This window comes from Harpia harpyja, chromosome 2 (genome assembly GCF_026419915.1).
Source record: "Harpia harpyja isolate bHarHar1 chromosome 2, bHarHar1 primary haplotype, whole genome shotgun sequence".
Taxonomy (NCBI): domain Eukaryota; kingdom Metazoa; phylum Chordata; class Aves; order Accipitriformes; family Accipitridae; genus Harpia; species Harpia harpyja.
This window is the reverse complement of record NC_068941.1, coordinates 17,124,823-17,150,266: the sequence shown is the minus strand read 5'-3', so window position 1 is coordinate 17,150,266 and position 25,444 is coordinate 17,124,823. Positions and strand designations below refer to the sequence as shown.

The following is a 25,444-nucleotide window of genomic DNA, read 5'->3' as shown; positions in this document are numbered from 1 at the left end:
AGTATCACTTTTGTGGCTGGTTGATAACAACAATCTAATGTATCAGAAACTTCCACAAAATAATTTGGCAAGGATACTAAGACAAAATTACATTAATATAATGCAATGTTTTTATCACAAAGCATAATTTTAAGTTCAGTTTGGAAGTAAGTACCTAGAAGTACTTAATGTGGAAGTGTATGCCTACAAAGTGCTTTTCATCCCCAAAGTTTCCAAAGTTCAATTTAAACATCTACTATACCTAAAAAGAGCAACACTTCTTAGCCTTACAGTTACAAAAGAGTTTACACAGTGGAGCAAAAGCATCTGTTAATCACCAGACCTACTGAACCCAAAGCATTTGAACTATCTCTGGCATGATACACTAAATGTTGTCTTAGGACTACGTAACACCACCATGTTATTTTCCTAGACATGGCCTTTCCATGTCTTTTTCACTCCTGCTACTTTAAGTTATAAACATCAATAGGAGTACCCTCCCACCTGAATACATTATATAAATCACAGGCCAACAGAGAACAGGCCAAAGGCAATACTGGCTCTCACTGACAGTGTTCCAGAAGTCAGCTAGAAAGAGAATTTGAGATCTCCTGACCTCAAAAGACATCTGTCCTACGTAGTTAACATATTGTTATTTATTATTTACACTGCAGTAGTGCACAAAGGTCTCAGGGCTAGGCTCCATCATGAAATGTTATCTGTAAATAGTATGCAGTTACTTGTCTGTATCAGTGTTTAAGATGAGAGGCAATCAACGGGTGTGACCAGATGTGCTGGTTTTGGCTGCGATAGAGTTAATTTTCTTCATAGGAGCTAGTATGGGGCTATGTTTTGGATTTGTGCTGGAAACAGTGTTGATAATGCAGGGATGTTTTAGTTATTGCTGAGCAGTGCTTACACAGAGCCGAGGGCTCTTCTGCTCCTCACACCACCCCACCAGCAAGCAGGCTGGGGTTGTACAAGAAGTTGGGAGGGGACACAGCTGGGACAGCTGACCCCAACTGAGCAAAGGGATATTCCAGACCATTTGACATCATGCTCAGCATATAAATCTTGGGGAAGAAGAAGAAGGAAGGGGGGGGACGTTTGGAGTGATGGCGTTTGTCTTTCCAGGTAAATGTTAAGCGTGATGGAGCCCTGCTTTCCTGGACATGGCTGAACACCTGCCTGCCAATGGGAAGTGGTGAATGAATTCCTTGGTTGGCTTTACTTGTGCGTGCGGCTTTTGCTTTACCTATTAAACTGTCTTTATCTCAACCCATGAGTTTTCTCACTTTTAGTCTTCTGATTCTCTCCTCCATCCCACCGGATGGGAGTGAGCGAGTGGCTGTGTGGTGCTTAGTTGCCAGCTGGGCTTAAACCATGACACCAGAACTAGAAAACAATAATGGAAGAAGAGTTTAATAGCAATTAAGAATAAGCAATATTCAGGGACCAAGTGGAAAACTTCAGAGTTTCAACTTACTGGGAAAAAAATTATCCTTCAGCGTAACTTAATATGAGCACCTTTTGCTGGCAGTCTTTCTGATTATCTCAAATTATTGTTTCACCAATTTAAGCATAATCTATCAGACAAGGAAGGGAACTGTACAGGATAATTCTAAGTAATTCATTTTGATTGCACTTCCTTTGATTTAGTTAGATTCTCGTTCAGCCACAAGTCATACCACGTACGGAATCATGAAATTCACTCAGGAATCTGAAAGACTGTAAATACTCCTGTCTTCTATCAGTATAAAGAAAGGCATAATTAATTACAGTACAGTAAGGATATTGGCTGTATATTTTGTCTCAGGAAATGAAAACTTATTTAAGAATAACTTATTTCTCTTGGGGTTGTAAAGACATCTTTATCTGTAAGTCACTGTTCTTTTACACAGGCTTCCATTTATTACAGAATGAAGACTATACAAATTAATGTATTAGAGTTATTTAGCTCATTTCTCCAAGAAACAAAGCTTGTCCCAACATACAGCAGAATAAACAATGACACACTGAATACACGAAACACAGTGAAGTTTTCTAAATGTGATTACAGTGGCTGTTTCTATCAGTTACTAATATCAGTTCTACACATAAAACATTTTTTAAAGAATGCTCTATAGGATAAACAGTCTTAACCTAATTCTGATTACTATTTTCCATTCAATCATGAAGGAGACCTTCAAACTCACTTGCCTGAGGCACTGAGAAGCTCCAGGTCTTTGACGCTCATGAAAGAAAGATAACAATCACTCTTCAGGGGAGAGAGATCTTATTATACGTACCCTGTGGGGTTTTTTTATCCTTTATCAAACTGCACCTTTGTGGGCCTTTAATTTCTTAATGGGTTGTTTATCCTTTCCCCCATAATTCATGATGATAAGCTAGATGTCACATAGATATTGTTATGGTGATGAAAAAGTTGTACTGATGAGCCAAGTCAGTGATGCAGTTTGATTAACTTTTTATACAAATCTTTCTAGACAGCTTTCAAAAGAAGGCAAAACAAATAAGTTGATAATGTTACAAATGTTTCATAGGTGAAAATCTATCTGATGTGTACCTATAAATCTATGAGTACTAATACCCGAAATATGTAAACATTACCACAGAACCATGACGAGATATTAATGGGATAAATTTCAGTTTATTGTAAAGAGAGGGAGTGGGAAAGGGAGCAGGAGTAAACATATAAAGTGCACGCTGGGGCAGTTTTCTCTATAATGCATGTAGAACATAGGGCCTACAATGGGATGACATAATAGACTTAACAGCATGAGTTTTGGAAAGCAGTATTACTCGCAACTCCATCATTCATGAATAAGTTTATTAGGTGATCTCAGGCAAATGCTAATAAAACCTTTGTACAATGCCACCTTTGTTTATCCTATACATGTCTCTCAGGTTAAAGAAATACTGATTTAGACACTTCTGAGATGTGTTGTCATGTCACCATGAATCCAGATATCATTTGTAATAGCCACAAAATTGAAGGGCAGTATCTCTGTACCTTCCAGGACTACAAATGAATGTTTCTCTTTTTAACAACGCAAAACTCAAATTCCTAGGCATGCAGAACAATAAGGCCTGAAGAGGAGAAATTTTTGCCCATTGTAGCCCCTATTTCAACAGCTAAGGAAATGCTAATTTCGGAAAAAAATAAATAAGTTCTTTCCTCATTTTTTGTGGCATATCCTCTTCCCTAGTACCTATTTCTACCAAGGCACATTACATATTGTCATGAACACTCAGACTACATTGTTACTGAAATAACCGTATCTTGTTCTAGTAAACCATAATCATATTTATCCTCCTTTTAACTATGTCAGCCCTTAGACCTATTTGTTTAGAGCTAAACTGGGAAAGGTTGCTACTTATGTTAGCAAGTTTTTAGTCATATGAGTGGTTCCATTTGAAGTGAATGGAGCAACTTATATAAATAAATGCTTACCAGCATGTTAGAGTAGTGTTAACGCAGTCCTATTTTGCTTAGTTTCCCATTACAGTGTTTGAACTGACATAAGAAAAGATAAATGGAAATCCTGATAAAACAAAAGCTTATGGTGTCTAATCCTTTTGCTCTAATGCTACTGTGGAACACTTCCGACTAATACCTGCTGCAAGCTACAGCAAGATGAAACATAACAAGAACCGTGAAGTAAAGATTTTGGAGACTTACATTCTCCGACAAATATTTGGCTCTTTCCTGCGCCTGTTATGCCATCAATGGAACTTGACAACGATCTACTATATTGATGCATAATATGTGAATAATGAATAGCAAGACCAGAGATCCTTATAGTAATTTTAACACTAAGTTTGTTTGATCTTCATCAGCACTGCTGTCTCCATCTCATCACTCAAATAGAAAGCTAAAAAAGGAGATACATGATGTTGAGAATATTGCTGAGGTTGGGTAAACAGGATGCAAGTGCCACATTAGAAAAACAGTGGAAATCTTTAGTCGGTATGATACTACTTACTCAGATTTAAATATGTATTTGCCATAAACAAAAAATCAGAGGCAAATCCTCCAATTTAGTTGTGTATTCCAACTGCCTCTGAAATTAAGAGAGATGGCTTTTGTAGGAAAAGTACTTTTATACTCGGTAATACTTTTATTGCTGTCAAAAAGAGCAGTACCAGGTCTTGCCTGGCACAGCCTTCCCTGGCTAATTACCACCTGTACCAGGACCCCTACTTGTGAGGGGTCTGCATTTTCCCAGCTTGCTTCTTCAAGTGCTAGCTTCATGCTGGTACCTGACCAGCAAGTTTTGCAGCATCACCAGTACCTACCAACAAAGCAGCTGATCAACACATGGCAGAACTGGGCTCCATACTAGCAGATTGGTCCACAAAATCCTCATGCTCATCTCTAAAGAAGCCAGAGGGGTATCATGTACAGAGTGATTACGAGTAAGGTACCTAAATACGGTTTTGAAGAGTGTGCTGTGAAAGAAAAATATTATAATGTACCTGGGGAAGTGTCTCATGTGTGTGTAAAAGAAAATGATTTCTGGTGGTACTTGGCCTATGATAACTACTTAGAACAGCAAGTTACACATTTCACTAATGTAGGAACATCAGAAAGGTAGAAATACTGTTTACCTCTCACATGTATAAGGAAAAGATGCATAGGAAAAGAATCATTTTACAGAAAGATAATCCGTTTTGAGAAAAGACAGGTTTCCTGTTATTTGGCTTTAAAGAAAGTTCACAAAAAACCCCGAGGTTAGAAGTATTGACTGCAAAACCTTACAGGATCTGTCTCCAGAAATTCTCTGTTTTTCTTAGGTTTTGCGTATTTCACTTGGTATGAAAAACAACAGTAGTGCCACAGTCAACTTTTGGTTGAAGTTCATGCCAAATCAGTACCTGGCTTAGTATGCCATCCAAGGTCTCAAAGACTGCAGAATCTTCTCATTCACCACCTTTTGACTTCTGGCCCTGGGCCTGGTGGAGAAGGAAGTTTGACTAACGAAATCCTGGCAACTTCATGGATTATTTCTATTCAATCAGACTGTCATACCTCCACACCTGCAGCCCACAGCAGCCAGCACTAGCTTTTGTACTTTTTGTGTACGTTGTACAGCTTTGCACACTGATTGCTGCCTGGTAGCATGCTCAGTGTTGCCCTCCTCTAGTTCCCTGGTTTTGTATTTTTGACACTTCAACCTTTTCACCTTTTTTCATTTTTTCCTATTTTTCTCCATGATCACTTTAGTTTTCACCAAGTCTCTCTCTCTTTCCTGTCTTCTAGAGTGGAGGACTGAAGACACGTCAATTATGGTTTTTTTCTGCAGTGGACAGGTTAACAGGTAACAGGAAAATCAAAACCACCAGGGACCAAAGACGGACAGCTAAGCAGGAGTCAAATAACTTTTTTTCTTTTTTTTTTTTTTTTTTAACATAGTTAATGTAATAGTGCACAGGTTCTTAACTAGTTTTATGAGCAGTATTCAAGTATTCAGTATTCAAGAGTATCCAGATATGTTCTGGTAAGTTTTCAGCATTGCAGCATTTAAGCACAGAGAGTATATTAGCAATTCCTTTTTCACACAACCATTAAAGCTGCACACATTCCTAAGGGTACCAGCTACTCAGAATGATCAATATATTGCACTTTTTGCCTCTTTAGTTTACATTTTTGAATATGCCAACATCTGAACACCAAGTTTTTCTCAAATTAATTTTTCACACAAATAGTTTTTGCAAAATTGATCTGCTATAAAATATTATCCTTCCTTAGACATTATCATTGCTTACAGAATTGGAAGAAGACCTACCCCGATGACAGGGACAAAAAGTGTTAGCAATTGAAATTTGTTTTTTTTAACATGGACAGACACCCTTTCCCTTCAGGACTTGCAAGCCAAACATTTCTAGGCCAATGACATTGGTGCTACAACACAGCATTTTTAATAGGAGTCGGTTTCATCCTTAACCACAGAAAGGCTACTGCTTATTCATTTTACTATATAGGTGTAGACTACCTTTGATTCTTTGCTAAAGCGTGTCCTCTCTAAGTTACGTATTGTTTGGCACACAGGATCCTTTGAACACATCTCCATTAAAAAATTCTTACTTTGCTTCCAAGTCAAATGAATTATATATGCTTAACACAGAAGACGTAGCCGTGATGTAAGATGGCTGCTTGTGAAGAACTTCAGATATCATTCCAGAATATTACCTGTAATTTGAAATCTGCTGTTTTATCTTTTCAGTTTTTACAAGTTTTCTTTGTACGTTTATGTATAGGTTACAAATAATTGTGTCACTGAAGTGCTTCATCCAAAAAGCCATATGATAGTAAGTCAAATGCTTTACTGAAGTCTAATTAAATTACATCAATATGTGAAACCTGCAGCCTCATTAAGAAAACAAAGTCTGTTTGCCAGGCTCTATTTTTCTGCCAAGATATATATTTTTTTTTAGCAGAAGCCCATGTTAATTGGAATTATCTGTCGTCTTTAAAATTCTTTGTTAACTGAGTTTTATATTGGCTACTCCATATCTTGCCTGTGACCAATGTCACATTGGTAAACTACTATTATGCCATTTATTCTCTTAAAGTATAAGAACAATACTAGCTTTACCCTCTTTATGTAAATGTCTTGGTGTTCCAAGAACTTCTGAATATGAACACTGATAGTGCATACAACTTCTTGACATAATCATTCCAAACTCTCTAATGCCAGTTTTCTTTTAATGACTGAAATTGAACCATCCTCCTACATTATCATTTGAATAGAAAACAACTCTTCAATACCATACAAAATAACTACATCAGCTGCCATCTTCCCAAATGCACAGAAGAAATATGTATATGTTTTAACATTCCAAGTTTGTCACTAATTATGGTTAAAGCTGACATCTTCAACCTTTAATAGGGTCGTTCACTATTCAGATCATTTCCTATATTCTACACTTGAAAAAAACTTTCATTTTCCCCATTTTAACTCTGTTGACCATACGTATATTTCCCTTATAACCTTTTACTTCCCACAGTAATTTTTTACAATTCCTAGCTTCCAGTGTACATGTATGATACCACATTCTTTCTTCTGTTTCATAGAGGTTTTCCTTGTAAACCACCCTAGCTTTTCAGCAAATGTATTCCTTAGTTGTGGGATTATGGCTTTGTGGGTATCTGGGCTAACATCCTTAAACGGTTTCCAATTATCATTCTCCCATTTCAGATTAAATTCTTTCTCCCAGCAGATTTACCATATAATAGTATTCACCTTTACAAAATTAGCCCTTTCGAAGCATTAAGTATACATATTATTGGTTTGGACTTAATTCTGTTTGCACATAACAAATGTGATCAAATCATTATCAGTTATACCTAAGCTATGGCTAATTTTTAGTTCTGTGATCAATTCCTTTTCATCTGACAAGATGAGGTCTAATATAGAATTCCCCTGTGTTGGATGCAACACTTTTTGAGTTAGGAAATTGACATTTAAAATATTTTGAAATTCCAAGTACATTTTAACACTGGCAGCACGAGACCTCCAGCATGTCATTCAGATTGAAATTCACTGCAGTACAGCAGTATTTTCCCTATATGTTGTAGGTGGGTAAGGCATAGGTCATGCTGTTCTCTAGTGTGATTTGATATCAGCTAAGTACCCTGTCAACTTCTGACTTATCCGTTAGAACATTGACCCGTAAACATTCAAGATCATTTGCTTCCAATTGCCATCAACTCAGAAACAGGTAATGCCATTTTTGAAGTGCTTTCTGTCCACTTGATCCTTCCAAAATAGATTATAACAATTGATTTTGACATTCCAGTTTTCCAACCAGTTTTAGCAATAAAAACTAGGTCAAATCTGTGCTAAAAAATGACCTCTTCTGCTGGTGTCAAGTTTCCAACAGTAAAAAAGAGGCTACTGAAAAATCTCTGCTCTCTGTGTTCTTTAGCATCCCGATTATGATTTCTCTTATCATTTTCATTTGTACTTACGAAGAGCTCACTGGTTCCTTCTCACTATTTCCATTTCTTATAAGCTGCCAGACTCCCTAGCCGATCAGTCCCTTAGAAGAACAGTTCCTTTGTTACAGTAAATTAAGCAGCAGGCTCTCATCAACAGAAAGCGACAAAATTTTCCACAAACCAAAAGCCTCCATGTTATGTCACTCACTTAGAGATTAAGTCTAGTCTTTTCTACTTGCTCTTTTCCATTGCTCAAAAGTCCTGAAGGATGTCGGAGAAGATCAGAGGTCCTGAAAGAAAAAAGCCTGCTCGCTGCAAGCGTTCATCTATAATCTAAGAGACTGCCCACAAACCTCCCTTTAAGTATCGATATGATATTGTCACTGATTCTTTGCTTGCCAACTTCAGAAGCTTACTTAGCTTCGAGAGACGCTCCCGCTTGAGGTGAGCTCATCTGAGCTCCAAGAAAGCGCACGAACACTCTCCGTTAATGCCGAACACCTCCAGCTGAGCTGACTTCTCGCCGCTTCCACATTTGTCACGGCCTAAATCGGACTTTGCGGCTCACCTGGCCTGCAGGCCCCTGCCAGAGAGGAATCGCTAGGCTTGCTCCTCACGCCTCAGCGACCGGCCGCCTCGCAGAGACCGAGGGCAGAGGTGCCTCGCCCCGGGGCGGCCTCAAGAGGGCGGCGGGGCCTGAGGACGCCGGGCTCGGGGAAGGCGGCTGGGCGGGAGGCCGGCCGGCCCTCAGCGCCGCCCGCCCCCGTCGCCATGGCGAGGCCGCGGGCGTCCCGCGGAGCGGCCCGGCTGCAGGCGGCGGCACCGGGGCCGAGCCGGCGCGGCGAACCGGTCGGCGAACGCCGCGAGCGTTGGCGGCCCGCTTCGGCTCCCCACCCCGCGCCTTGGGCGGCGGCGGGGGAGTAACGGAGCCGGGAAGGGCCGGGTACGATGGGCACGCCGGCGGCGAAGACCTCGTCCTGCAGCCGCGCCTTGAGTAGAGGTCTGTTCCCCTGGAAAGTTCAACTAACTCCCTTTTTTTTTTTTTTTTTTTTAATGAGACTAAGACAGTATCAGAGGCAAGGGTTGACGGTATGTAGCGTATGGGGGTGGTGAACAGGTGAAGGGGGGGGGGGGGGGGGGGAAAAAGGCGTGCCCAGCTAGTGGTCGGTGAAGGCCGGGAAGCAGCGAAGGGCGGCTGTCTTCCCTCAGCCGGGGCTGGATGGGCACGAGGTTCAGAATATGGGTTGAGCGCTGCAAAGCCCAGTGCTGGTTGGGGCCGTGACCTCAGGTTCCTTGGAACAAATGACATCTATCGTGCTGGCTATAGATTTTAAAAGTTTATTGAGTTTTTTAACCAATCATATCGGCGCTTTTGGTGGAATAAAGCGGCGTGGCTGTAAGTCTGTCCTGTCACGCTCTGATATCCTTTTATTTTATGAGGTGCCAGGTAGAAGCAAATATGTCTGCAAAGGCAGCTGGATGTAGCCATGCCTGCTTCCTAGGCTGCTTCCCTTTCTGGGAAATCCTCAGCCTCCAGTTAGGTTTGTTCATGCCTCAGAAAACAAAATCCGTTGGTGTTTTACCTTTAACTTCCATGCATATTGGAGCGATTCCAGCCTGTGGGGAGATTGCCTTGACCATGGGATCAAATACAGCACTTCTTTAGAAACAAACTGCATTGCCTTGGCTTTTGCTAAATTCTGTGCGTGTTTGATTAAGCAAATGAGATGTGGTTTGGGCCTTATAATAAAGGAGTAAGATGTAAAGGGGTTAGCAGTCTTTACATGATCAGCAGCGAAATTCGTGTGAATGTAATAGCACGTGTTTCAGAAGGATGCGTTGCTGATACCTTCTGTCATGTGTCTCTGTGGTTGTAATTTACCTGTAAAGATTAGTTACCTTGGAAATGAGGGGAAAAACACCATCCATTTCACTGGGAAAGCAACATCCCACCTCTAAAATAAAAATTAAATTGATATTATTATGAAGCAGGTTTTTTTTTTTCATTCCCAAGCTTTGAGTTTGACGTAGGAGTCAGGGCAATAGTTTTAATCCTTGTGAGGCTGTAATGGCCTCAGAAAAACGTCTGCATATGTGCCTCATGTTAGTGTGAGACCTGTGTGCATGCCAGCCTGTCTCTTCATAGACTTGATTTCTGTGGGGTGGAAACCTGGAGTGTGTGGACCACCGAGGAGCTATTGTATGCTCCAGCCAGGTCCCATATGGGTGCAACCTGGAGCCCGAGACCTGTGGCATGCCACAAAGTACACCTACCCATCGATAGCTTTTCATGGTTGCAGTGCCCTACCAGGGCTTTCAAGGTCTCTTTTCAGCTGCTTACCCTGCCTTTTCTGCCCCATAGCTGCAGATGGTCAGCTCTCCTGCCTTGCCAAATTCAACAGCTGCCATTAAGACATGGTCTGTTTTCTTTTTCTCACCTAGTACAAAACTAAGAGGCTTGTAGAAAGCTCACATCTTCTCTGGGCTTCAATATTGTTGTTCCAAAGTTTAATTACTATTTATCACTGAATAGCATCTTCCTAAAAAGAGATTTTCCTTTCTATTTTGCTTCTGGATAGAAACCTCTCATTCTCTATAAGAAATATGATCTTTTATAGTGATGAATTACCCATATGTTTTCATTCTATTGATTTTTTTTTTTCCATGACACACTTGTGTAAATTGTTGCTGCCTCTTGACTATAGATTAGTTTATTTATAAATAATATTTTTTTCTTTCTGTAACAAATGTTATCATTAGTACTAAGCCCTAAAAGAATCACTTAGGGGAAATATCGTACCCTGTCATCTTTTCAACCTATAATTGTCTTTGTTATTCCATTCTAGGTAACACAATTAAAAAAATTACTTCACTACAACCGTAGCAAAATATTGCATTAATGAAATGGCTTTTGATCTCAGAAAGGCTAATATATAAAATATCTGCTAGTTCTCAGAAAGGCTAATATATAAAATATCTGCTAGTCTGATGCTGATCATTCAGTATCAGGTTGATTCGTATCTAACGCTTATTTCCCGTAAAATAAATTTCCTTTCACTAAATGTAGCAAATAGTTAAATTCTTTCCCCCCTCCTATTATATTCTGTTTTCCCATCCTTATTAAAAGTTTGTGCCTTGAGGCCTACCAGCAGGGCATGCAATACCTACATTAAACCAAATTTAAAAGTAAGGGTGCTCCTGCTGCTAACGTCCTCAGATCACAGACATACAAAATGAAGGAACTGGCAGCTGAAACTTTAATGGTAGGAAGTGTAGACTGAATACTTGGGGAAAAAACACAGTAGTTCTATATGAGAAAAAAGTCCTATTAGCATTTATGTACTTGAGAATTACGAGCTAGACGATTCTACATAACTGTGGGGCTTTCGGCTTTTAAGTAAAACCCTGTGTTCTAAGTATAGCATTACTTACATTTTTTTATTCAAAGGATTGTTACTATTATGATTATGTATTATTTTGAACATTAATACAGTGCCTGTTGTTGCATTGCACACTGCATGTCCAATCATTTCTCCACCTTACATATTAATTTAAAATATTATTAATACTTGGACCTAGATAGTTTGAGAAAGCACAGGGAATCGCATGCAAGTAAGATTCCCAAATCAGTTGTCCCTGTAGAAATCAAAAGCACTGCAGTGAAAGAGAAAACCATTGAAACTATGATCGTGACCACTCCTATGCATTATGTCCTACTGAAGTAACGCTGAGGCCTAGGAAGATTTGCGTGGAACTGGAGTCCAGTTTTACATGTAATGAAAATAAAAGAGAGTTGGCTGGGAAGCAGCACAAGACAGAGGAGAAACTGCATCACTGTGAAGACATTGTTTCAAGTAAGTTGTTTTTGTTTGTTTGTTTTAGTGAAAATGAATGTGTTGCCTCAAGCGATCCTGCAAAGCCCAGGGGAGCATCCCAGGTTCATAGAGCAGCCTGTTTGCCCCTCATTAGACTTTGCAAGGTATGTACCTCTTTTCTTTCAGAGTGTCATTTTTACTGTGAATATCTTCAATCAGCTATGCCGAGGTGACAAATGATGTTTGCTTTTTTGCAGTACTTAAAACTGCAAAAATCAGAGGCAAGGAAATTCTCTCTTAGGAAAGTTTTATAATTAAAAGGAAAAAAAAAAACAAAATAGGAAATGTGTTCTGTTTAAGGTAGATATTTCATCCTAATTTTTCAAAACCCCTTAAAGAGCCATAGGAAGTTATTTCCATTTAGTGTTGATATGAATGTAGGTCATTGAAAATGTACTTATTTGGGTGAAAAAACAAGATTTTTTTTTTTTATTTTTTCATTCAGGCACGAAATGGTTTCACATCTCTCAAAATACAATGAATAAAACTGACTTGAAAAACATTATCCTGTACTTAATAACAGAGTTAACAGCAGTGCCATAATACTTTCAAGGCATCTTCTTCTTGCACATGCCTACATGGCTTTCTGTTCCGTTGCACTCATTTCTCCTCTTAGTTACTTGTATCCACACATTTTTGTCTTCCTCAGTGAGTACTGGTGTCTCAGTTACTACTCTGCCCCACTATGCTCTTTTTCCTGGAATTGCCTCCATTTCAGAAATAATAGTGGTTATTTTCTTCTTCCTCCTATTCTTTTCTTTTTTTTCTTCCCCCTCCTCCTACCCCCCCCCCAGTCCTAGCAGTCCCTTTAGCCTTTGGCTGAAAGGTCTGGGGTATCTCAGAGTTCAGCAGCTTGTCGTGGATGAGTGATTTAGGATCCTTAAAGAATCTGTAAAAGTGTGACTTAACAGAGTTCGATGGCAAGATTCGCTCTATTGCTCATTACATGGGAGAAATATATAAAGGAAAATCAAGTTAGAATTGATTTAGAATGATTTGCACGGAGATCAGAGATGCAAAAAGGTAAGGGAGACCCTCCCGTTAAGTCGCGAGATTCAGAATGAACCCCCTTGCTTTCTCAACTACTAATGGAGCTTACGTGCAGCTAGATCCAAACTTAGTCTCAGACCTGGTCAACAGTTTGTATCTAAGAGATTCAAAGGGTAAGGAAAACCTCCCATTGAGTCATGAGGTTCAGAATGGACCCCCTTGCTTTCTAAACTCCTTTTCAGAGAGGAGTCTAGGTGCAGCTGGATCCAGACTTAGTCAACGGTTTATGTCTAAAAGATTTTATGTGCACAATCAATCAGTCCTTTATATCACTTAGTTAGGATTTCAAAGTTTAGTATGCTATTAATCACTTACCGATCCGTCCAGGTGTCCGGTGTTAGTTCACTCCAAAGTTTGAGCCCTCAGCTTCCTGAAACAGACTTTCAGGCATTGAGTCTTATAAAAATAAATAATTTAATAGAGTGGTACAGCAGCAGGGCCAGCTCCAGTGGGTTGCCTCCAGGGAGGGACCGACGGAAGGAAGAGGAAAAAGAAGAGAAGAGGAAGGAAGGACAGAAAAAAGGACCCAAACAAAGAAATCCCTGGGCAATTATACTCTTACAGACTATTTACCCACTCCTCACACATTCTTCCCGTGTCTTCCACATGCCCTTTGGTCCAATAGGGATTCTGGTCTGACACCTTCTGACTCCTTATTGGATTCCTTCACTGTCTCCAAACAGGCTGTTCGTTCATTATCTTTTTGAGTTGCAGGTGCTGTTGAGAATTGTGGCCTTGAAGCCTCTTTATCTCCTGATTTACACTGGCTCTGGAGGCCCCTGTTTTGACTAAGTAGGCACATGTTCAGTAAATCTAAGTGGAAGTTTACAGCTTGCGGCCTAAGGCTTCAGCAAATTTAACTACTCATGCTAAGTAAGTAAAACTAAGCAAACAGCACATTAAATCACACAACATTATAACTCTAAGTGATTCATTCTATTTAAAACTTATTTATTTAAGCTAAATGACTAATATCTCTTAATACTGAGAGTATCCCTGCTCAAAGGGAGAGTTGCCTGGCATGCAGTCCAGTTGCCGTCCAGGGAGAGTTCAAATTGGGCTCATCCAATGATCTGTTGTTGGTAAAATATCTCGTTGCTGGAGATTACCGCCATGCTGCCTAGCAGGGAGAGCTCAGAGAAGGCTCACTTAGGCTGTCCTATTTATGGGATAAAGTGGTTGGCCCATAGTCAAATTGCATACAATGGGAGAGGTATGCACGAGACTCCTTGTACCCACAACTTTCACTGTGTCGCTCTGCTCCTTTGTGGGTTTCCTAGAGGAGTTGGCCTGGCTACGGCTCAGGCGTTTACCTCCTTTGGAGCCTGTACCAAACTGGTGCTGGTATGGTTAAGGGGGGGGTCTAGTGCATCTGTCACACAGCTGCATGTTCATGTCTAAAAGCAGTAAGGATCTAGAAACGTGGTATCCGTGGGCCCAGTCTTTCTGAGGGGCTCATATTGATAGGTGTCCTCTCACACATGGATAGAATAAGGACATACAGTGATGTCTTAAAATTTTAATTTTGTTTTTTAAATCTTTTATGGCTGGAGCCGTGTTCTGCAGCCATCACTTTTTTCAGTAACTACATTGCTGGAGAACTCACCCCAGAGGCAGGAGGCTTGTTTCTTCCCTTTACTTGGGGAGTTTCACATTCAAGATCATTCTGCAGCAGTCCTATAGAAGTTGTGCCTATTTGCAGAAAAGACATGTGTGATTCTGTAATGGTCTAGACCATGCTGTAGATGCCTAGTGATTAGAGCAACACAAGCTCTGCCATTTTATTGATAGGAAATTTTGAGAAAACTGGAGTCTGATTTAACAGAATAGGCAGTGGGGACAGAAATTATGTGAGAATCAGGTTGGTCCTTTATGCAACTTTGTTCTGTTCTTTGATTAAAAAGCCAGGTGTGTTCATCATGAAGTTTACTTCTAAGAAAAAGTCAGTAGCTATTTCTTTGCTGTGTAGACTGGTAACAGGAATAGTTATAGGAATGCATGGTGTAAAGTGTTAACTCTGAGATAGGTGTCCATTGGATTAAAATATATTTGTCTTTAATAAGTGAGTGATTTAAAATTTTAATTTTAAATTAGGAGCCAATTTACAGGTGAAGTAGACTTTTTTATAAACTATTCATGAAATATAGTGAGTCATCATGGAAACACTGGAGAAATAAGGCTAAAACTGTTAGGAAAATGCAGTTGACAACTTCTGGAAGTAAAGAAATAATGCCTCTTAGACAGTGCTTAGACAGTGCCATCCTCACCTCATTTCTCTATTAAGAATCAATGTCCATTCCAAGTCACAGTCTTGGTTCTTCACATTAATTACTTTTATTGGTTTTATTCTCATTGTCTATAACGAGTCATTTTAAATAATTATTATTTCAGTTGATGGAATTTTCTACGGTGTATTTTTTCTTACATATCATCTACTTGTCTTTTCTGTGTTATTGCTACCTTAATATCATTGATAATAACAGCCAGGATGAGATAAGTATTAACTATTTTTAGTGATGTAAATTCTTTATGATGGATGACCATGTTTGTGGTTGCATCGGTCCAATACAGGGTATTGCAGAACGTATGTAAACAGTAATTGGTTTGCAAGTTGTTTCTTTTGTTTTTTTCCCCTTGTCTGTAGTTGTCTTTAAGTTAGATTGTGTTACCAATCAGAACTCAGAACTTTATACCTTGACTATAAGGCAGGTGACGTTTTAAATTGTATATGATTCTAGGGGCTTTTCCCCAGTTGTTTTTTATTAAAATACCTTTGAGAAGATAATGAGAAGGCATCAGGCTTTCTTTTGTTCCAGTTTGAGATTATTTTTAACTGCAGTATAGATTAAATTGCAGCAAGCTGATACTGATGCCTAGGAATTTGCTTGTTGTAGTTGACTGTTTCAGTTTGGGGGTTAGCACTCCCCCCTCCCGCCCCTTATCTGGTGTGTTCTCTATGTGCTACCAATGTGCAGAAAGCTCATTTTTGCAGTCTTAAAGTACAAAGGTCAGCCAGGGGGTTTTGTGTTGTCTGCTGAATACTTCCTATTTAATTACCCAGAGATACTATTTTTCAATTTTTCTATTACCTCATATAAACCTATTACATCTTGAAATGTTTTTTACATCAGTTTAAAGTACACAATAATTACCTTATCGTCATTATCCTAATGACATATTGTATCTTCCTAAATTGTGACTAATTTAATGTGAAAATTTTGATATTGGTTAAATTTTGGTATTGATTATAACTGAATTTTTATGGCAATATCCATCAGGTGTACATTTTGTATGGTCAGCAGCAACTCGTATGGATTGTGTTATGTGCAGCTTGAAAGCATAAGCCTCTGTTGGTGCAGCTCAGGAGTAGTAAATTCTGGAACAAATTTAAATGCCGTATTTGTGCCGGAAGTTTTCACTATTACACTGTTTTAAATACAGACATGCCAAAATACCTCTACATTGCTTAGCTATTTTGTTTTCATTTAAATGAACTTCATGAAGTGTCTTTGGTATTCTCAGAGCAATAAGGAGCATGATGCTTATATTAGCTAACATTATGAAAAGAATTTACTCTCATCCCTGTAATGAAAGACAACAGTATAATACAGACAGAGAAAGAGGAAAGTAATAGATTTATGTGGAACACTAATGTTGAATTTCTTTTATCTTTGAGTGATTAACTAGACAATCTTTATGCTCTTTTAAAGAAGAATAAAAATAAATTCACATTACTTTTATAAAGATAATATCCTCTACAGTCGGGATATCAGAATCTATTTAAATACACTTTACGGTCAGGAAGCGCATATTATCCTTTAAAATTCAAGGCATCTCTTGTGTATCAGAGTGGAGATGCAGATAGGTGATGGCTCAAGGGAAAGGTGAAATGATGTACAGTTCAAATTTTAAAATTAGATCCATGCATCCTGAAATTTGCTGTTTACTTTAATGCCCTTTGGATTACCCCCTTAGTGGACCACCTTTTGCAATATGCTGCTCAAACTCTGGAAAGCTGAGAGCAATATTAAAAGTCTGCATTGCACCAAGGAAAACATTTTGAGTTGGGTTTGGGATTTTTTTGTTGATTTTCTTTTTTTTAGTTTTGAAAAAAGTTAAATACAAAATAGATTGGACCACTCTGGTCCACATTGATAATGCAAAAATGTAAGGGTTCTGGTTTAGAAAACAGTTTAAATATGGATAGCTTAATTATAATTGATTTAGCTAATACACAATTTCTTCCAGTTTAGACAGAAATATCAGATAGCTAATACCAACTCTGTTTTCTTTCAGAAATAAAGTTTTGAAATAGCTACAGACCAAAAAAATTAAAAAGATATTTGTATGTGTTTATAGAATGTCTGATACATAACTTTGTCAATATTTCAGTATTTAGCTCCACTTGGCAATGCTAATATATTATACATGCTGCAGAAGTCTATGTTAGCACCTCACAGTGTTTCTTTTAATTTTTTTCATTTAAATTTAGGATTCATTTGATCAAAGACAAAGATGGCATAGATGATTATTTGGCGAAGAATATCAAAGGGTTGTCAAAACAAGAAGCTGCTGCGTAAGTTGGCTTTTTTGAGGTATTTTAACATCCATAAGTTTATTGTTTCCTTTGTTTCTAGTCATCATAATCATTTAAATTTAAAGTTCCCTAGGCCCTACCCTTTCTAGTGGAACTTGGCATTTAAAAATTGAATTTAATATTAAATAATGATGGTTCATTTCTCCTGATATTAAATATATCAAAGCATTTAACTCCTTGGTTTTACTAATTTGTATATTTACCAAAGTATTGTATCACATTTGTAACATTATTGTTAAGATTGTGTCAGTAATTATATTTGAAATTGTGCTGCTTTTTTTTTGCTTTTTTTTTTCTTTTTCTTTTTTTTTATGAGCCTCTGTGAAATATCTCCTCGGGGGTGGAAGCTTAGTATACCGACATACATGTTCTTGTAATTTTGAATTATTATTTAGCCAAGCCCAAGTGCTGACTTCTGCGGTGAGGCATTTAATACACCATTAGTTATTTAAAAACCCAGTGAATGAAAGAAATCTAGATAACCTTTGATTTCTTACAGCTGAGGTATTTACATTTAGAAGTTACAAGAGACTATGACTAACTTATTCTTCTGGAGTCTTTTAACAGATCTGGGGTTCAGCACCATCAAAATTAATGAAAGAATTCTAACAAATCTGAATTGCTGGTTGCTTAAGTGATATTATTTATTTATTTCAATATTTAAATAATAAAAAGATGCATATACAAGGGCTCTAGGCACCTTAACAATTAATATTGCAAGATCACCCTTGCAGCATAAAAACATTCTATCAGACAGAAATTCGACCAGCTAGTTTCTTGCAAAACATGCTTCTTTTCTCCTTCCTAGCCTAAGAATGTACCTGCAAACCTTCCCTAAAAACTTTCAAATTAAAATCTAGAAAAATTACCAAATTTGAGTTCAGGGGTAATAACTCTAGCAGTGTCCTAAAACCATACCATATAATACTTAGCCAGAAGACACGTTTTCCTTTCCTGTGATACATGTCAGATTCACCTTTATTTTTACAACGGTAATATGATAAGGCTAGTAAGTGTTCTGACTGTCAGTACAAAAATTGTAATGTATCTGGTCTGATGGTCTAGGAGAGGAATCTGCTTAAAGCAAACTCACACACCACTCCTTTTATTTGAATTAAGACTAGTTTCAAAGGTGATAGACTAAAGATTAGGTCAGGGATGGGATTGAGCAGGACCTTCTCAATATGTCATCCTAGGGTTTGCAAAGTTCAGTTTTTCCCTTTGTTTCTGTAGGAGAGACTGTTGTCATGGTCGCAGTCTGTGGGAGGGAGCAGCCTGACAGTGACAGGAAAGTGAGTTAGGTGAGGCAATGGGAAGTGCCATGTTACTGGTCTGTGAGTATACGTGGTTGATGTGGGACAGTTACCTTTGATCATGCTGTCATGCTAATCATGCTAGGTATCTTAGCTGGTTTAGATATTCCCTGCTTAAAAAGAAGGAAACTAAGATTGGTCTGCGACTTGGTCACATTCTGCATGAGCTGGACCAACATAAGGAACAGATCCTTCCCAAGCAAATGCTGTGTTGACAGACATGCTGTCCCCTGAATTAAGGGTAGCACAGTTGCTCTGTGAGGGGGGAAGAAGTATCAGACATCAGGGAGCAGGTCTTATTTCTGCTCCCTGAAATAAGTACATTCACTTATTGGCACTCTAGTTCTGTACCAGCTATGCAGTGCTGCTGTAGTCATTACACTACAACAGTTGTTGCAGACTGACTTGCCTTCCAAGTGAGCTGTTTCAGTCTTCAGCCCCAGTGGATTTCCACAGTACACACACCATGCAAGGGACAGAAGTGTTCTCTCTGTGATTACACAGGAAGTCACTGCTATTTTAGGAAGGCCTTGGGGCTTCAAAGTGCGTTTTACAGCTCTGATTTGGTCAGGTCAGCCTTTTACTGCTATTAAAAAAAAAACAAAACACAAACAAAAAACCACCACAAACAAACAAAACCAACCAAAAAATCCCCCCTATACAATTTTTCTTTTTATATTCAAACCCTGAGTCTGGAGGATGTGGAAAAGGAAACCAGCAAGGAAATCCACAATGAAGTGAGAATTTTATCATCTGTTCTGCAATACCTACACAAAGTGGGGTGTTTCCTTACTGGTTTGTAATAAGCTGTTTTTTAAAGTTATCAAAGCCTCTCAGAAGATTAAAATGAAATATCATATGTATTCTGGTTTACTTCTGTGGAGATTTTTTAAGTACATCTTTTTAAAGATTATGTTCATGTTCTGTGTATTAAATTATTCTCAGAATTTTAGCTTTTGATAATAGCTCAGCAGTTACAAAATTTCTATAGTATGTAATTACTAATTCTGTTCCACAAACCTGATACAATCATTTGAGAGCAAACAAATGGTAACAAACTAGCAGCTACACAGTTATATTAGTACTAGGCTAATCTAGTTATAAAAAACTAAATGCATCAACAGTAATTTTAAACCAATTTATAAAGTAAGGCAATGCCATATCTGTAAATGATCTTACTGAAATCAATGTTATGCTTTGTATGTCTCAGCAGACAACAGGTGTTTTTATTAAAAGAAGTGTGAGAAATGGCTTATAATATGCTGTGTAGGTTTTTAAATATTGTTTCTATCCTGGAAGTAGATTATTGCACTTCTTTATGAAAGGATAGGATATCTTTCTTTTGCCACCTAAATATCTGTACTTTTGTTTAATATGGAGGTTAACTTAATAAGTCAGTCATTATTTTGTCAAGACAAATTCTTGTAGCCACACTCCTACTTAATATTAAACACCCTTTAATTTTTTTGGTGCTTGTTAGGCAGATAACAAATTTATTATCTCCTAAATAAAGGAATGTATGGGTAGTATCACATTTATAGAAACAGGCAACATTGTTTAAAGCTGTTCCCTAAAACTGTATGCTTCACAATTCTTTAAAATTAAGAAAGCTAGTTTCTTCATAGTTGAAGGAAAAAAGTTGCAGTTATCCTTCTATTATACAGTATTGTACTCTGTTCCAAACTTCAGCAAATGAGAAGAATTCCGTTAAGTGTGCTTATGTTATAATCTCATTTTTCTGGGGAAAAATGTGGAGAGGTTTTTCTTTTTTTTTCTTTGTAATAATTTTTTGTCCCAGGGTGATATGATAGAAGAGGAAGAAAAAACAGTGCTTAAGAAAGATAGTGCTTTAATTGTATTAAAACAGGATATTGCTTTGTTTTTTTAATTGATTTTGTTTTGTTTCCTTCTCTAAGACTTTAACTTGAAATAAGAAGTGAATGTGGTATAAGAAGCTGGAAATGGAAAAAAAGGAAAGGTTTCCATTAATGCAGAATGTGACTGCTTTCCTGCCACAGAATTAGGCTTTTGTAAGCTTATGAAGGGGTTTGCTGACTCCACTGGCCTTCAGTGTGCTTTCCCTGATACTTTCTGTTCTTGGTCTTGACTCACCAAATCATTAATGGCTCAAAATCGAGTTGCAGTAAAAATTAGAAATTGTCCTTATGACTGATCTAAGAGTCAAAAAGTTCATGATGAACTGTGAAGTAAGGCATTTTCCATCAAGAGATTGATTCCAGGGTTGAATCTTCAAATGAGTTTGGAGCCTAGAATGGACCAGAATTTGATGTTGTCATTCCTGTTTCCTGATCTTTTTGTCAGGGCCAGAAAGATCAAGTAACAGTTCTCTCCTCTTCATACAAATGAAAATTGTCCAAAGACGACCATATCATCAAAAAAGAGTTAGACTAGAAAGAGATACTTTGAAATCTTTTCGATGAGAGGAACAGCTTTGTTTAGTAGTGACAAAAAAATATTACATTAGCAACTTTATTAGATGTGTTTCTGTGAATCGGATGATGGAGTTCTAGTGTCTTCACTCAAGACTCATTGGTAGTCAGATGGCATCTAAATTATTATACAGAGATGGTACAAGCTGACCTAGATATGCAGAAAATTTGTATTTGTGTTTTCTGTCTTGTGAGTGGTGGATCAGTGTGTTATGGAAAGCTTGCCTTGATAAATTTGTGTCCATAAAGACATGCTCTGATATAACTTTTTCAGGCAGGAGATTATCTTATACATATTCAATCAGATGTTTTTGAGCTATAGTGGGTTGTTCTGTTTAGAATTCACCAGAAGGCTGGTCCACTTCAAGCTTATCTGGAACACAAAAAGGCAAAGGCTTTCACTCTCAGTTGGGCTGTGACCCCCCAGAGCAATTGCCAGCCATCTCAGCTAATACTGGGAAGATCAGTCGTTAAACTACTTTGCAGATTGTATACTGAAAACTGGAATATAATATTTTTGCTCTAAGAATGACGACTGGTGAATATAGTAGCAATCCTTTGCTTCCATAAACCTTTGTCCTTCTCTGCAAAAAGAGCAAAGGGGTTTTCACCTAAGTTTAACTGATCCAGAGGACACTCATATAATTAATGGATATAATTAGGAATAAGTAATTCGATTAGTTGAGCCCCATCTTTTAGGATTCAGACAACTGCTTTAGAATAAGGTGAATTATACTTTTGAAGCACCTGTTTCTCTCCATTGCTTATATAGAGAGCTTAGTGTGACCAGCTCAGATGTAGACGTGTACATTTACCACTGAATCCCACACTGGAGAACTACTGAATTTTGAAAGCTGTGAAAAGGATCAGGTAGAAGTCTTAGAGATTTGCATTCACTAATGCCTGAGACAGTGTTTCTACAAGAAGCTGGCAAGTCCAGAACAAAAATGATCTGGCATCCATTTTAAACCTTGTTAGTATGATCTGATAGATTATTTTTCCATTCTTCAGTGAGAGAATTAAAAGGGACAAATTATTTACTACCCTCCCTGCCAAGTTTCTGCTGTATTCAGTGTCAGCATCAGCTAGGTAGAGTTAAGGAAAAAAGATGTTGGAAAATTAATGAGGGATTAAGTATTAGTGTTCAAGATAAGTTTGTGGAAAGAGAAGATATCTTTCCTACACCCTTACTTCTTCTACCAGTTGGTCTCTGAATATTTAACTGCATCTGTCCTCCAAGACTAAAGAGGAAGAAACTTCCTCACCTGATTAGAAGCCAGGATGATCTGGAGAGTCCACTGAGGGAGAGGAATAGGGTTTGTGAGCTTATGGAGAGGAGGCAGCCTAGCTTGAAAGTGTTTTATTCTTTATTTTCATCATAGCCATGACAGACTAGTAAGCCCTACTTATTACACTGGGCTGCTTCTGATCTTGTCCTCTGTTTATAAGTTATTTAAATCATGAGAGTTTTGGTATTCAGTTTTAGATTTATTTGCTTTTCTATTTGTCCTTATTCTAGTCTTTTGCACTGATGGACCAGTTCTTTAAAGAAGCTGAACACAAATAGCTGATTGGGGTTTTGATTAATCCAGACTTTTTAGTAGCTGTCACCTCTACCAAATAAATTAGTAAGGTGACTGCTGTTTCCATTTCTTCTGTGTACAACACCATGAAGACAGAGGGAGAGAGGAGAGCTCAAGGCAGCTAAAGAAGGACATAGCAGCAAAAGGAGAAAGAAGTAAACTGTCCTTTCCCTTTCATGTTCAGGTCCTAGCAAGATTTTGCTGTTCTTGCTGATGTCAATCTTTGGATATGGCCTGTGAGCACCTTATGACCCTCGTTGTTCACATTACTCTGGTTGAGAACTGGTGGAATGTTGTGTCAACTCATTTACATTTTATGAGGATATTTCTTCACTTTTAAATACTAAAAAACTATGGAAAAGTCTAAATCAGAACCAAAGAAATGTATCCTTTCATAGTAAAAGAAATTTTAAATTAAGGCACTCTATCCCAAACTCCCTGCTGATTGTGGAAAGGGAGATGGCACAAGTCACTTGCTGAGCTAGATGATAAATTTTAAATTTCTTTCACAATATTATTTAAATATGTATTTTTTTTCTGTCTGAATAATTCCTAACAATCTTGCTTGCCATGACCAGGATTCAATGTTTATTAAACAACTTTCAATAAGAGATTTTAGCTCTTAGAGGCACACATTCTTTTTGGTCAAATGAATGATCTCTGCAAATTTCAGGCCTGATAAACATATTATTTAGTGTAATTAGGCAGTGATCTAAAGAACAGAACTGTGTGGGAAGTGAATGGTTTGCCTTTCCTAAAGAAACTTCTCTGTGCGTTTGTGTAATGTGAAAGGCTTTTCTTGAAAAGGTTAAAAAAAGTTCTAATCAACTTCTGTACATTATGTAGAACTTCATTTTCTAAACTCTGCAAAAGAAAGTTTCATATTTAATGGGAAATCATGAATTATTCCATTTATTATCTACTTCCTCCTTTCAAAGACATGATCTGGATAAAAGGCGGGGTGAATAATTTCAAAAAAATACAATACATTTTTAATGGGAAGGTGCAAACTACAGATTCTCATGACTATTAGCAAGTATAGAGGAAACAGAATTTTACTTGCAAAAACTCATCAAACTCTTGCAAAGATAAAATACATGACATACTTTAATAAAGAAGAACACAGTGAGCTGAAGTTTTTCTTTTTTTATGTAACTTGTTGTTTTTACTAAGTTTGGTCTTACGGTTTTCTAGTGTTTTCATTTCTCAATAGTTCAACAATATTTAGTACTGAAGAAAATGTACAAGCAATACACAACTGACTTCTATTTTTAAAACACTCCATAAAGGTGAAGCATCTCTAACATGCAAAAAGAGTTTGAAATAAAGAAAGACAGTCTAATTTGCCTTCATACAATCATCACTTCCTAATAATTCTCGCAGTGAATCCTTCTGAATTGTGCAAAAGCCTCTCTTTTCTTTTCTTCTTCATCTCTGTGTGGTCTGTTTGTCCTTAGAGTAAGTTCTGTCAGGGACTGGCATGAGATATCATAAACAAAAGCAAATACACTATGGGAATTGTTCATAGCAATAGTATAATAAATGCATAGCCTTATATCAGGTTTTATGATAATTCATAGCATCAGCTTGAGAAGACACAGAAAGTAAATAATTATGATTATCTTTTTCTAAAGATAATTTTGCACACTGTGAAAGAAACTTGCAGCAAAATATAATGACTTCTCCAATATCATGCAAGTGAAATGGAAAGGGTTCCAATCTCAGATGTTTCTGGCTCTCAGACTATTAGGTCAGCTCTGAAATAAAAGAGGAAAGTTGAGAAATACTTCATTTTGATAAATAATAGTCCATAAAATATGGTTGGAATTACATTTTGTTAATGAACATAATTAATTTAGAAACAAAAGCAGTAAGATTAATGAAGATAATGTTTTTTTCTGATTGTGCTTGAAATAATCACAGGTGTGTATGCTCCTGTATGAAGAACATTTTTGTAAGGGTAGCACTTTTATCTTTATTTCTAGTGCTTTCTTTGCATTTATGTTTAGGGACAGAATGTTCCAAAAGTTCATTGCTAAATTTATATTTCCATTTTCTGGGTTAATGAGGATTTTTAATTATTACAGTACTTACATTCATTTTAAAATACTTTTTCTGTGTCATCCTTTGATGTTTATAATTGATTAATTTTTCATTTTATGTAGTATTAAAGTGGCAGTGCAGCTTTGAACAAAAAGAAGCAAGTTCAATGTATGTGTTCTTTGCGGGATCCTACTGACAGGTTATGCATCCACCTTTGATTGCATGATTTAGGTTAAAGTGTGGTTTGACAGCAGTCGGAGACTGTGAGGCAGGGGATGAAAAATACTGCATTACTTATGCTGAAAAGTTATTGTACCTATATATATGGTATAAAGTACCTATATAGTTATTTTCTGATATACTTTATTTTCATCTTTCTATTAATAGCTCTGAATACATAGCTCCATAAACCTTTTCTTATTTAAAAAATCTGAATTGTTACAAAAGTCAGTTTCAAGTAGACGTTCTTCCCTCTTGTGATATGTACAAATTGTCATGCAATATTTTTATTTACTATTTAGAGTAGGGATTTCTTTTTATAACATTTGGTGGCTTTTATGCTTTTTGTATTAGGCCATTAGCTATTTCAGCTTTATAATTTGGCATTAA

General features: G+C 37.5%; 1 protein-coding gene across 1 annotated transcript in view; it reads left to right on the top strand.

The window, feature by feature from the left end:
- The first annotated feature begins 1,094 nt into the window (after nt 1-1,094).
- TTC29 (tetratricopeptide repeat domain 29) overlaps nt 1,095-25,444 on the top strand; it is a 151,545-nt gene continuing 127,195 nt past the window's right edge. Inside the window, exons 1-3 of the mRNA XM_052815364.1 lie at nt 1,095-1,113; nt 8,432-8,918; nt 17,342-17,425. Coding sequence (XP_052671324.1) covers nt 1,095-1,113; nt 8,432-8,918; nt 17,342-17,425 — 590 coding nt within the window. The remainder of the gene's footprint in view (nt 1,114-8,431; nt 8,919-17,341; nt 17,426-25,444) is intronic.